The following is a 14031-nucleotide window of genomic DNA, read 5'->3' as shown; positions in this document are numbered from 1 at the left end:
GATGCTGCCCAGCTGGGTGGAGTGGGCATGGGACGGAGCTGTGGCTCATCTGAGGGGTGGCGGGGAGGTCAGCTCCCACCACTGTGCGCCCTCTGTGGGGGGTGCCCCCAGATCTGCGTGGGGAGGGGCACAGGCTGCAACTGAGCTGGAGCTAGGGCTGCACAGGACTCTTCTTGGCGGGCTGGGCTTGGGGTGTGGCGGCAGCACTGGGAGGGGGGTTATGGGGGGCCTGCAGCCACCCCAAACTTTGCCATAGCCCAGTCCCAGCACCACTGCAGCCCACCCCAAGCCCAGCCCTTGCCTCCACCCATGTGCCAGGAAGAGCCGGGGTTCAGTCAGGCACATGGTGGCAGTGCTGGGACCAGGCTATTGTGAAACTTGGGGTGGCTGCAGCCCCCCATTGCCCCCTCCCAGCACTGCCGCTATGCACCCTGAGCCTAGCCCCTGCTGAGAAGAGCCTAGCGCAGCCCTGGCTTCAGCCCGCAGCTGCAGCCTGCCCCCGTCCGCGCAGATCTGGGGGGCACACTCCTCCCTATGCTCTCCTGGGGTGTGTGCAGTGGTGGGAGGTGCCCCCTGGACGAGCAGCAGCTCCATCCCACTCCCACCCTGCCTGCTAGGAAGCATCTGCCACTGCTCCACTCCCTCCCTCATGGCAGGGGGCATTGATCTGCCCCCCACCCCCCTTTCACCACAAGGGACTCATCAGCTGCACGCAGCTCTCCAAGCTGCCGGGCTGTGGCGTCACTGCCTGCATGCTGCGCTGTGGTTCTGCGCACGCATGGGCGTTTATCAGCCGCATGGGGCCAATTTCCGATACAGCCAATTTTCTTTATACCAGTGCCGATCTGATATCGGACCAACGTATCAGTGCAGCTCTAGTGAGAACCGCAGCCTCCTGAACCCTTCCCACCAACTCCACCTTCCCCCTTTCTTTTGAAGCAAGTTTTGGTGTAAGGAGTAATTTCTTGACTGGTGGCCAATTTGTGCAGAGTTGGGGAGCTTCCTCAGACTGCAGTCAGATTTAATTTAAGATGTAATTGGATTTAATTTAATCAAGCCTATATCTATATAGGTTTATGACTTGTTTTTTCTGTCCCCTCATGGTCAGCAACAGGACGACAGGGAAAACAATTCTAGCCCACTAGTGAAATTGCATCTGCAATTTAAGCATTACATGGTTGCACATTTTTTCACTTGAAAATACCATTTGGATCTTTTCTAACTCCTTTTTTACCAGCCACACAAGCGAAGTGCAATGAGTGATTTCCCCTAGCAGTGTAGTAACGTGGCCCAGTTGCCGCTGCCATCGCAATCATGTGGCTGCAGCAAAAGCCATATTTTTTTTTTTGCTACGTGCCCTCATTGGCGCCTGTCACTCTACTCTAGTTACGCCAGTGCTTTCTGCACAAGGACGTATTTTGTAAGCTGAGTAATTTTCACCAAAGGCTGACATGCAGAATTGTTAACATTTGCTCTGTCCTGTCCTGGTTTGCCTGGGTTGAAAGCTGCCCTGGAGGGAGCTGTTTCTTGGCAGAGTTCCCACTGACCAGTCAGTGCCTGGAGACAAATCAACAAAACCCCCGTGGCAGAATCCAAGCCCTGGTTCTTGCCCCATCACGCAGGGCAGGGCAGCGCAGCCTGTGGCGTGTCAATGTATGCCTCGGAGCCCCAGGAGAGGAGGGGTGCTGGGGGGAGAGAGAGAGAGAGAAAGAGACCCCTGAGATCAAGGGGATGGAAGGCAGGGCAGGGAGCAGATAGTAGAGCAGCAGATCAGGACTGAGCACAGGCAGGAAGCAAGGCAATAGATTGGGGAGGAGAAAGCAGAGCAGCCGATCAGGCAGGGAGCTGGAAGCAGAGCAACAGATCCGCGGAGAGCACGGCAACAGGGCAGGGAGGGAGGCGAAAGAGCAGCAGCTCGAGACTGAGCGCCGGGCAGGAAGCGGAGCAGAAAGCCGAGCAGCAGGCCAGGCAGGGAGCGCAGGGCAGCACGAGGCCCGTCCTCTGGGCGTTGCTATGAACGTCAGCACGTGGGGGGCGCGGCTGTCGTTGCTACGTGGCGTCAACACGCACGGTGACGTAGCGGGCGGTGGCACACGGGGTGGGCGGGGATGAGGCGGGGCCCCTGCTGTCTGCGGCCGGTGAGTGCAGGGGTAGGGGGCGCCGGCGCTGGGGGTCGTTACCCGTCGTGCCTTGCGCGCGCGTGGCGGTTGGGGTGTGGGTGCCAGACCCCGCTTGTCTCGCGCGGGGGGCGGGGCGGGGCGGGGTGGGCCCGGGCGAAGTCCCTTGGCCCGGCCCGGCCCGGCTCGGCTTGGCTCGGCTCGGCTCGGGCCGGCCCTGCTACAGCTCCTGGGGCTGGACGACGCCGGGAACAGGCAGAGGTCACGCGCGCGCAGGGCGTGCGGGTGCGGGGCTGTGCGCACAGGTGCGTGTGCTTGCGTGTATGCGCACAGACAGGCGTGTAGGGGGGGTGTGCAGGAGTATGTGCCTCACGTATGCAGTATATGTGTGCGTGTATCTGTGAGTGCGTGCAGGGGGTGCCTGCATGTGTATACAGTTGGTGTGCACCAGTGTGTGCATATATGAGTACAGTGCAAGTGCCTCTGTGAGTGTGCATGGTGCAGCATGTTCATGCACGTGCGTGTATGTGCATGCAGGGGGTGTATGCAGGAGTGTGAGTGCATGCATGTGTGTTTATGTACGTGTGTATGTGCGGTGTGTGCAGTGTGTGTGTACATGTGCAGGAGTGCATGTATGTGTGCAGTGGGTGCATGCATGCATGTGCATATATGGACAGTTGGTGTGCATGAGTGTGTGGGAGTGCACTTGTGTGTACATTTGTGTACGCACAGTGGGCGTTTGCCTGTGTGAGAGTGCATGTGCACAGGTGTGGTGTGTTCATGTGTGTATGCATATGTCTGCTGTGAGCATTTATGCATGTGCGCATATTCATACTGTGCGTGCATGGGTGTGTGCATGTCTGTGCACGAGTGCAGTGATTTTGTGTGCGAGTGCATGCATACGCACAAGTGCGTCTACAATGCGTGCATGTTTGTATGTTCATGTAGTGTGTGTGTTCACGTGTGTAGCACACTTCGCCTCACTGCATTACAGGCCCGCAGGTGACAGGATGGTAGTCTCTTTCTTTAACAATGACTGTGCATGCGGCCTGAAAATTTTCTGCAAATGGGACCTGGGGGTGCTTAATGTTAAATTAGGAGCTCTTTTCCCACTGTGCTTTTGCATACTCAATAGTTCACTGGGGGCGTTCGATCGGCAGCCTGTGGACCACTTGCAGGGTGTTGCAGGCCATGTTATGGCCCATAGACTGCATGTGGCTCGCAGGCCCTGCTGGCTGTCTCTCCTGCTGAATGGCGTACAATGTAAGAACTGCGGCTTACTGGGTCAGACCATAGGTCGGCCTTGCCCAGTGTCTGACCGAGTGGATGCTGAGTACGTGTGCGCTTTCGCTGCGTGGCAGGTGAGGGCCCAGGGGTCTGTGTGCTATCAGCACCACCTGCAGGGAGGCCAGGCAGCACAGCCCATGTTGTGGTGGGAGATCTCGTAGGATGTGGCCTGCATGGTGTGTGTGGCCCTGGCAGATGCCCACAGGCACATCCTGTGGCTCCAGCCACCTTGAAGTTAGACAGCCCTGGTTTACATTACTTGTATATGTTCAGGTAGGCCTGCTAAACATCTGTATTGAAAGACTTAATGGGGGCTCTACTCCAAATATGTATGTAGGATGCAGGCACACAACAATTGCACCATTCCAAAGTGTCACTGATTGGGAACCTGTTGGCAGTTGTGTGGTAAATACTGTGGCTCTGACACCAGGGAATGGGAGTGAGCACCCTGCCCAGCATGCCTTGCAGTTGGGGGTGTAGTAGGGGAGTGCTTGCACCCAGACTTTCATTGTCTTAAAGGATGGATGACCTGGGCCTGGGTCTTTTCCCCCCAGTTCTCTGCTGTTCATTCTCTCCTAAACATTAGTTCAATAAATGTCTGTAGCCTGTAATTGATCAAAGTCTGTAGCTTGCTTGCCTGATCTGAGGGGTGCTTTGTCCTGAGTTCTTGGATTCCCAGGGCCTGAGGAGGCATGATGAGAGGCTTCCACAGAGTAGGAAGTGGGGGCACAGCTAGTTGTTGGGAAGACTGCTTTTATTGAACAAGCAGTGCAAGGGAGCAGCTGCAGCAGGGGGGGTTACCTGGAGGATTTACCAGGCTTGTGTCATAGGATGTGTGGTGTCCAAATGTTACACCAGTTCACAGTGAGCCCATTCAAAATAGTACTTGATTTTCCATTCCAGGTAGTTTTCAACTGTTTTAACAGACTTGTTTGTCCATTCACTTCAGGTTTAAACCACATCTAAAACAAGTTTTAGTATTATGTCTATCGGTGCCCATAGGTGCTTGAAGACATTCACAATAAAAAGGGTCCATGATTTCAGTTGGGTCTGTTCTCTGTCTGGCACTTTTTTTAACCAGTTATTGTATATGAATATTTGCAAATAGCTTCTGAATAAAACTTAAAAAAAATAAGCTTGCAGATATGATATGTAAGGGAAAAATAGGTCTGAATGATCTCAGTTGTGTACTAACTGGAAGGTTCTCATTGTCATACCTATGTCAAGTTTTCTGGAATGAGGTCAGGTTGATTTGTCATCCACCAGGACTCTAAAAACATCCTTCTCGAAACAAAAGAGTCAAGAAAAGAAAAACAAAACAACTTGCCAGTATGTCCACTTTAACTAAGCCCTACTTTGGTCTCTCTTTCTCAACAAACAAATGACTTTGGATGCCATCTGTGTAACAGTTGGTATACTAGTCACTAGGAAGAATAAAGTACGTTTGGTAAAATGATCTCTTGGACCTGTTGACATGAAATGGCCAGTGAAGGTTCTGTAGTTAAGCATGAGGTGCCAGCATCTCTCTCTGCTCAGAGTTTGTTTGCTGGTAATTGCTCTTTGCTCAGAGTTTGTTTGTTTGTATTAAAAGGCTGCACTTGGGAGTGATCTACAGTTGCTTGAAGGAGGACAGAAAAAGAAATCTTTGGAGCAGGAGCTTGAAGTAGCCAGAGCTTTAATCAGGGGAAGTCCCAGAGCCACTCCTGCCCCACTCCATCTGGGGAACGGGCAGGAACTGCTGGGACAGTGGCAGTGACAAGGCATTCTCTCCTTCCTGTGCTCAGAGGTGTAAGCAGAGAGGGGAAGGTGTGGAGTAAGACATATGGGGAGGTGCTGCTGATAATGGAAGAGAAAGGAAGGGGCATTGAAGAGTGAGGGAGGAAATTCTTACCTGATTTGGGAACTTAAAAAGAAAAGTCCCTGGCTGCTGTTCCCATGGCGTGGTATGCCCTCCCTGGGTGCTGGGGGAAGGCTGGGAGCAGAAGAGTACAGCTACTCCTGCAGCACCAGTTGCTGCCCCTTCATCCCCGTTTTTGAAATTATGCTCTTCCTATTGAACCTGTATTAGCCAGGGTCTGCAGTGCGTTAACTCTAACAAGCTAATGTTTCTTGCCTGGTGTATGAATGTCAGCCTTAGTAAAATGTATGTTGTCCTATAATGCGAAAATGAGATAGATGTGTCATCATTTCTAAGTGCCTTTAAAAATAAAAAGTGAAAAATTGCATCGTGGTTGTAAAGAATAGTGTCATTCTTTTCTTTCACTATACAGAAAAGGACTTACAGTTCTTAAAAAATATTTATAAACTGTCAGCTAGTTTATGAAGCAGGTTAGCTATGGGTCATGTATCCCTTATGTATGATGGTATATATCTCATGCACTGTTTCAGGAACATGTTACAGTTCTTACTATGCGGCTGGATGTTGCTGAATAGGATTTCCTTGGGCTTCCCTATCAGTCTTTCTGTTGTTCAGAATGGCAAAGAACCCTAAATTTCAGGAAGTTACTCATCTGTCTACAGGCTACATCCACTGTAAATCTCCACACAGCTTTACTGGTGAGTGGATAACTGACGTTTTTTCAAGACCCGAGGTTACCCCTTTTGTCAAACAGGTATCAGTTTTTACCCACTTTTTGTTAAGTATATTGGATGGAAAACCTCTCATAAAGTACAGTAATCATTTTGTATATGTGTGAATATCATTTTCTAAGTTACAATACTCTGATCTTGTAAGGACTATTTTGTAAGACATTTTAAAAAAATACAGTAATTAAGTGATTGTCATGGGGTGGGGTACCTAGGGACAGCCATGATGCCCCTAGGGCCCCGTGATCATGCCAGTCTTGCCCTACGGGCACTATCTACTCTCACCTGCCACGTCTTGATGGTTAAGATAATAGATAGTAGATAGGGAGGCTGCCCTCAAGTTGCTATGCAGTTACAGTCCTGGTGGATCCCACTAAACCGCATCGGTTCTTAGACCCCTTGTAGGATTCCATTGTAAGTAAGTGCCTTGCAGGACACCCCAAGCCTTATGAGCTAGATGCGTGGCTTTGAAACTGCCCCTTTGCCATGCCCCATGCCTCACAGATGGTATGTAGATGTCTCTAGTGATACGGCCTCAGTTTAGTTCGGCCTCTTGTTGCCACTGGATCCTTAACCTCAGTAACTGCACCCTCTGGCACTGGGGTCTCCTCATCCCCCGTCACTGCGCTTTCTGGTGCTGGGGCTCTGCGCAGTAGTGTGCCCCAATGAGGCCTCCTCCTCCCCAATAGCCTCAGCCCAGTCCCGTTGGATTAAAAGCAACAACATAAATATGAGCCCATGGGCTATAACGTAACAGCAATCATAACAGAGGAAGTCACACTCTCTCCCTTTAAGAGAGCCAATTTCTCCCTCAACAATGTGTTCCTCCTAGCCCTGGATACTTCAGGAGCTCCTAAACCTCATTAGTCTCACCAGCAGCAGCACAGGCACCCAGGTATCTTGGTGGAGCTTTTCTGCACAAACTCCACTTCTGGCAGCTGCTAGGGCCCTAACTGACTTCAGTCCCAGCTCTGGGGCTTATATGGGCCCAGGGCCCTGCCTCCTTCCAGTCAGCTGACCGGTTGTAGGTCCAGGCTAATTTCCTCATTAGCTTGCTGCCACGGCAACCTGCACCTATGGGGTTTATGCCTGGTTCCTAAGGGCCCTCTCTAGGCCGTTTCTGCCCTAAAAGGAGCACTGCAACAGTGATTTATTTATTTTATTTTTTTTGCACACGAACACCCCAAAAGCATCTCCTAAATCCCAACGTCAGAGCACTTATGGGGCTATATTTTATAGTTTTTAGTTATGCTTATGTGGATTTGCATCTTGAAAATAGCAGAGACAGTAGTGAGTTAATGCGTGTTTTATTTTTGCTTCTGTTTTCCCATCCTTCCACAACAAGGTGTGTTGGACATGAGGCAGCACAGTAAACTAAAAATAACTTAAATATACCAGCATTAAATCCTAAGATACTCAGAAATCAGGAGATTTAAAAGTACCATGCATCTTTGTTTTACATAATGTATAGATTACTTTATTACTACTTGTTTAAAAAGGACATTGCATTTAAGGGAGTTAGTGCTAACCATGCACTTGGTTCAACAAATAATATTGCCCACAGAATCCAGTGCAGCTTCAGTTATTTAAGTCTCTTCACTTTTATTCTACTGAGGGTTTGAATGGTTGCATTTAAAGTTAATTTTTTTTTTTTTGCTATATATGCAGTGTGGTAAGAAAAGGGGTAATTTAATTTTTTTCATTGGTCTTTGATTAAAACTCATTTTTTAATCTTACTTTATTTCTTACTGTAAAATATTCATCCAGACTGCATTTGATTCTAGCAGTATACTCATTAGTAAGATGTCAGTCTAGCAGTGTCTCTTCTTTCTCTGCTTATTAGGAAGGTTACTGGAAAGCCAGTATCAATGGAAGTGTTTTGTATATAGTTCTGTGATTTATAGCATTGTTGCATGTTTAAGGGCCTATGAACTGGTACAGTGTCAATAGAAAGTCGTCTTCTTCTTCCTTCTCTTGCCTTAAATTTAAATATTATAAATTCTTGTTGTGATACTCTAGCTGTTGCATATGTCTTAAGATTTTTTTTCCTCATTTTTCACTAGTTTTATAAATTTAAAAGCAATGAAATACCACAAAGCTCTCTAAGTCATTTTGTGAAAATTAAGCTAAGGGGGTTCTAAGAACTGACAGCTTGCTGACACTGTGTTAAACAAAGTCATTTTATATTTTAAGTAATCAGTTGTTTGTTATCTCTCTCTACAACATTTTATTTGACTCCAAGATGAGGTTTTTTCCCCATTTAACATCACGGGGGGGGAAGAGTTGCTTCCTGCACCTCCCCCCCTCGCTGCCACTTATGTACCCCTTGCCTTCACCTCCACAGTCTCAGGCCTCCACCCTGTCCCATCTTCCCCCTGCCCAACCTGCTTACCTTTGTCGAGCACCATCCCTGCTGCAGCCTGCGGTACGGAGCATGGCCCCAAGCTTGCCCCATACCAGTGGTGCTGGCTCCATGAGGCTGCTGCAGGGCCATGCTGGGGCCATGCTCTGTGTCTCAGGTTGCAGCAGGGACAGATCCTGCTGTCACTGGGCAAGGGTAAGAGGAGGAGGGGTAGAGGCTTTGAGGGGGAAGGGGGCCGGGGACCTGAGGCTGTGGGGTGGGCTTTGCTTTAAGGGGATAAGTGTGGGGTGGACAGGCATCAGGGAGCAAGCTTCCTTCCCCCCCGCTCCGCTGCTGCCTCCACGCTGCCTGTTCCCCAACCACGTGTACACCACTGCTCTCCTCACGGCGTCCCCCGCTGCCTGCCCTACTGTGTGCATCCCCCACTGCCTGTCCCCCCACTACCCTGCACACTGCCTGCTCCTTTACTGCCTCCCCATACCCCCCATCACCTGTCTCCCTTCACTGCCTGCAGCAATGGTGGGATGAATTTAAGACAGTTCTCCAATAATTAGATTCTATACATGGAAAATTATAACAAGCGTATGCATATTTAATGTATAGAATCTAATTATTGTGGGGACATCTTAAATTCATCTTGGATTTGGGTTAATATTAGGGATCTGTGAATCTTCGGTAGCTGATTCGATTCGGAAAAGATTCGGCCCGATTTCGGCGCCCAAATCTCCTAATCGAATTAGGATACCAATGAAAAGCTCCAAATCAAGTTGGAGCTGCAGCTGGTGAGTGTGGAGCAAATGCCCCGCACTCACCAGCTGCAGGAGTGGCGTTTGGGGCATCTGGGCACTTGTGGCAGAGCCCCACCACATAGCGCAGGGCAGTGGGGGGCAGCGGGGACCCCCGTTTGGCACCCTTGTGGCAGATGTCGCATTGCACGGGTGCAGCGTGGCTTGGCAGGGGGCAGGGTGCTGCGCACTGCCTAGAAGCTGGGGCAGCTCCATGTGTCAGCCATAGCCTGGCACCACTCAGACCCAGTGGCCCCAGGTCCCAGGCAGCGTGTGGCGCCCTGCTAAGCCACACTGTACCTGCACCATAGGTCAGGTGTCACGTGGGTGCCAGGCGGGGGGGAGCAATCCCTGCTGCACCCAGCTGGCCCACAGTGCATGGGGAGGGCTCTGCCACAAGTGCCCAGAGGCCCCAATTGCTGCTCCTTCAGCCAAAGAGTGTGGGGCAGACTGTGCCTGCCTCTCCCTGGCTGATCCAAATCACCAAATCTCTCCAAGTCGGCGCCAAATCTTCCAAAGCAGATTCAGCCGAATCTATTTGGGACAGTGATCCAAATCAAATCACTATCCTTTGAATTGGCCAAATCCAAATCAAATACTTCCCTACTTGCACAGGTCTAGTTAATATGTCCAGGGGTATGGAAAAGAAGACAGTGTCTTTATCCATTAACATAGGTGCCCTTCAACAGTTTGTAGATTTTGGTTGACTTTCTTGGGTGGGATTATGACTTTAGGAAGGCATTAGGAGCAAATGTAAGAAGGAGTGTTCTGAGTTTGAAAGAGTATGAAGAAAAACAAATTTAGGAAGAAATTATTTTCAGAGAGTAAAAAGGAGCCACCAGAAGCATTGTCTGGCTTTTATTTCAAGAGCAGAATTATGATTTATCACTAGAGCAGAGTAAAAGAATAGTATTATTGTGATAAGTTCTTAATAACACTGCTGCTTCTATGTGTTTTGAAATAAAGGTCACCATTAAAACTGATAAAATGCTTATAGAAATCTTAGTTAAGATTTTAATGCAGACCTATCCAGTTCTTTAAGGATAGTTATTTGACTTTAAAAGAAGTGCAGCAATTATATATTTGAGTCAGAATCTTGAAGGTTAATTTATTTTTAATCCTGGCTGTTTGTAGCTTGACATTACATTTTAAAATTGTTCACTAACTTCACTAAAACTTTAGCTTTAGAAATTGTAGTATTACAGTGTATTTAATATACTTTTTGTTATGGTTTCTCATTTCTAGCCAAGGTTACGTGCTTTGTTATTAAAAAATCTATGTGCTTCAGCACTAAGACAGAGTCAGCTTTAAAATGTTTATTTAGTGTTTCGTGTGTGTGTGTGTGTGTGTAAAACTGCATTCAGACAATTTCACTACTTTCTGATTTCATGAGATATTGGCTTATTGTACTGAAATGCCTTGTAATGAAATGCCTTAAATCAGAAATTTAAAGTTTTTGTCTGGTTTATAGGGTAACTTAATATATTTCCTGTGTAGTAAAGGCTGTAGTGATGTAAATTAAAGTTTATGTGCAAAGAATGCAACGATATATTCCGTTGTGTGGTTCTTAAGTTATTTAAGTCTCTAAAACAGCAAAATATTTTTCTACTGAAAAAATTGAAATCCATGTAAATTGTCCCCTCACTGACTTCTGGTCCCCAGTTTTCACTTACTTAAGCTTGACTCTTCATTCTAGGAAAAAATCAAAGTGAGAGAATAAGGACAATTGGATTTTTTTTAAATACTTGTTAGGGGTGCACTGATAGAGATTTTTGGGGCTGATACCAATAGCTGATTTTTAAGGAGGCATGTTGGCCAATACTGGTTTTGATTTCTGATACTGGCCCGACAACTTGGAGAGCTGCGTGTAGCTGGTACGTTTGGTGTGGCGGATGGGGGGGGCGCAGATCAAGCCCCTGCAGTGAGGGAGGAACGGGGCAGGGGCTGGGGCAAGTGCTGCCCAGCTAGGGTGGGGTAGGTGTGGGATGGAGTCCATGGGGGCACAGGGAGAGGGGGGACAGTTCCTGCTGCTGTACACCACTCGTCCAGGAGCAGGCTGGTTCGGTGCTTACCTGCTCCTGCCACTGCTCCCGCTGTTCATCCGGGAGGGCATAAGAGGGGGGGGAGCGTGTGCCCCCAGATCTGCGCAAGGTGGGCTGGGCCGGGCTGGGAAGAACCCTGCGTAGCCCTGGCCCCAGCCTGCCCTGCCCCACGCAGATCTGGGGGCACGCCCCCCATGCCCTCCTGGACAAACAGCACACAAGTGGCGGAAGCTGCCCCTCCCCTCAACCCCCAGATGAGCCGCAGCTCCATCCCACACCCGTCCTGCCCTGGCTGGGCAGCGCTTGTCCCTGCCTCAGCCCCAGCTCCACTCCTCCCTCACCTCAGGAGCCTTGATCTGCCCCACCACACCCCTTCCCTCCCCACTCCACTTTCACCACACCAGACTTACCAGCTGCACGCAGCTGTCCAAGCTGCCGGCCTGTGCTCCTCACTGCCTACGTGCTGCATTGTGGCTGCATGCATGCACGGGCATTTATCGGCCAAATTATTGGCCACATCAGGCCGATTTCTGATGTGATCAATTTTCTTTGTATCGACGCCCATCTGATATTGGACCAATGTATCGGTGCACCTCTAATACTTGTTTATAACACAGCAAAAAGTAATTATAATTGGATAGGTAAGATGAGAAATAAACATTTCTAGAGAAGGACATTCATTTCTATGATTAAAAAAATCAGATTAGTTTTATGTTGGTTTTAGGTTCTAGTGTGATGTTGTCTGTTTATCTGCTAATGAACAATAAGTTTATAAAAATCAGAGTTCTTTGACTGGTTGTCATAAGTCCCTATGTTATCTTCTGAGAGTTGGTTAAAAAAGTTATTCTGTTAGCAGGAGAAATGTGCTTTTTCAGATAATGAAAGGAGCCCAAATGGGAGAAACTGACTTACTGCTGACCTTTTCTGCTGCTCTTTTTTGCGAGCTGGATAGAAATAATGTCACTGCTCATGATAGTGTTTCTGTGCATTGCGTTTCTTCTTCATATTTCTGTTCAGCATATCTTGTTCTGGGTAAATGTTGGAAAATGCTTCATACTTAGAGGAAAATGGTTCAGATTCTTCATAGCTGGAAAAGGAGAAATACATTTCATTAATACATTTGAATAGTAAACACTTAACCTTATTTTTAGAGGCCTTTATCTGGAAGAAAAAAACTCACAGAAATACCGAGGGAAGAAATGATTTGTAGGAAGTTCAGTTCATCGGAATTCTATTTGTGATTGTTTTGTAGATGATGCAATTGTTGAGCAAGCTTATTGAACAGAACAAAACCTTAAGTTATATTTTTTGTGAAGTTTGTCCACTGTTGTGGAATCTGGTTTCTGATGTTACTAGTGAAACAGTCAAACTACTTTGACAAATATTTGATATAGATTGTAGGTTTAGCATGATATTTGTAAACAGCTATGCCTTGCTCTAAAGCTGAATAAATATAGTTTGTGCTGGACGAAGCTGAAGCGCTAATCAAGTGGTTCAGGCATTTGAATGAACACTTGCACGCAATCCCAATTGATTAGTAGTGCAGTGGTTGCAAATGCCCATCCCCCCTGCCCCCTTCTAAAGTAACGCTCTGTGGCTGGCTGCACTGTAGTGTTGCAATCTGAGACACAGTAAATCCCTCCCCCTATTGGCATCTGGGCTATAGGAGGCCCAGCTCCTTTCTACAGCCCTAATCTGCAACGGGGCTCCAGAGGGATGCAAGAGCTAAGGCAACTGTGTTCCTTTCACAGGGCCCTGGCTGCCTTTAAACCCCATAGATGCAGGGCCAGATCCAGACCTCAGATTACATGCCCCAGGAGAGTCTAGGGCTGGGTGGAGCGGGGCTGGCTGGGGAACGTCTGGTAACTGCCTGCCCAAGGAAACTCCTCCCTGGCTGGCTATGCTCCCACTAGCCTTAAATTCTCCTTGGTCATTTAACTGGCTGGCCAGGGAGCAAAGTCTCCCAGGGCATGCAGCTGCTGGTTGCTTCCCAGCCAGACCCAGACTCTCCCAGGGCATTTAAATGGATGGCCAGGGAGCAGTGTCTCCCAGGCCATGCAGCTTCTGGGCATTTCCCAGCTGCCTACGCTCCACACAGCCCCTGAGTTTCCTAGGACAGTGGTTCAAACCTCTGGCCCATGGACCAAACAGCCCACAGAGCCATCTCATCTCACCTGCAGGTACCCCATGGGTCCACAGTTTTGATAATGGGGGAGTGGCAGCCACCTTCCCTCATTGCCAAATTCCCAAGCCCCATGTTTCCTCCCATCCTCCCCCCATGACCCCCCCCTTGCTTCTGGCTCAGGCCCAGGCCATGCTCCCCCTCTACCCCATAGCTGGGCTGGGGCTAGGCCACTCCCCCACTGCCCCCACTGTGAGGCTGGGTTTGCACCAGACCTTCCCCTCTGTGGGGCTAGGTCAAGCTCCTTTCCCCTGTGGAGCTACGTTGGGGCTAACATATTCCCTGCACCTCTCCGTGAAGCTGGATGGTGCCTGCTGTGTCCACCCTGGGTGCCGGATCAGGATCACCAACTGGATTCAGCCTGTAAAAGGGAATAGGTACTGCCCGTCTGGCCTGCCAGGCAAAAAGGTTGGGCACCACTGCCCTAGGGCATTTAAATGACTGACCAGGGACAGTGCAGAGCTGGGGCAAGCAGCCAGTCAGGGCAGCCCAGCCACTGCCTTCAACAACCTGGTTCAGCCAGGGGGGCCTGCAGAGCTGCCTGGCTTTAGTGCATGGGGCCCCCTGGCTGTGGATTGATGGCAGCACAGCTAGTCTGTATTGGTCCAGCCCGAAGCAACAAATGCATGCACAGTTCACGATTAGTTGGGGCTCCACTGGATTCCACAAA

General features: G+C 49.1%; 1 protein-coding gene across 7 annotated transcripts in view; it reads left to right on the top strand.

The window, feature by feature from the left end:
• Positions 1–220: 220 nt before the first annotated feature.
• Positions 221–14031, top strand: part of BTBD9 (BTB domain containing 9) — a 289365-nt gene continuing 275554 nt past the window's right edge. For 2 of the 7 annotated variants that reach the window (XM_059716974.1, XM_059716984.1), the window contains exons 1-2: positions 2265–2422; positions 5793–5960. In XM_059716974.1, the coding sequence (XP_059572957.1) occupies positions 5879–5960 (82 nt within the window). In that variant the 5' untranslated portion in view covers positions 2265–2422; positions 5793–5878. Of the gene's footprint in view, positions 2139–2264; positions 2423–5792; positions 5961–14031 lie in introns of those variants that run through there. The other 5 variants (XM_006277258.4, XM_059716986.1, XM_014598076.3 and 2 more) reach the window with 4 other exon arrangements.

This window comes from Alligator mississippiensis, chromosome 1, assembly GCF_030867095.1.
Source record: "Alligator mississippiensis isolate rAllMis1 chromosome 1, rAllMis1, whole genome shotgun sequence".
NCBI classification, from domain to species: Eukaryota; Metazoa; Chordata; order Crocodylia; family Alligatoridae; genus Alligator; species Alligator mississippiensis.
Note: the sequence above shows the minus strand (reverse complement) of the source record. Positions and strands in the feature narration are given on the sequence as shown.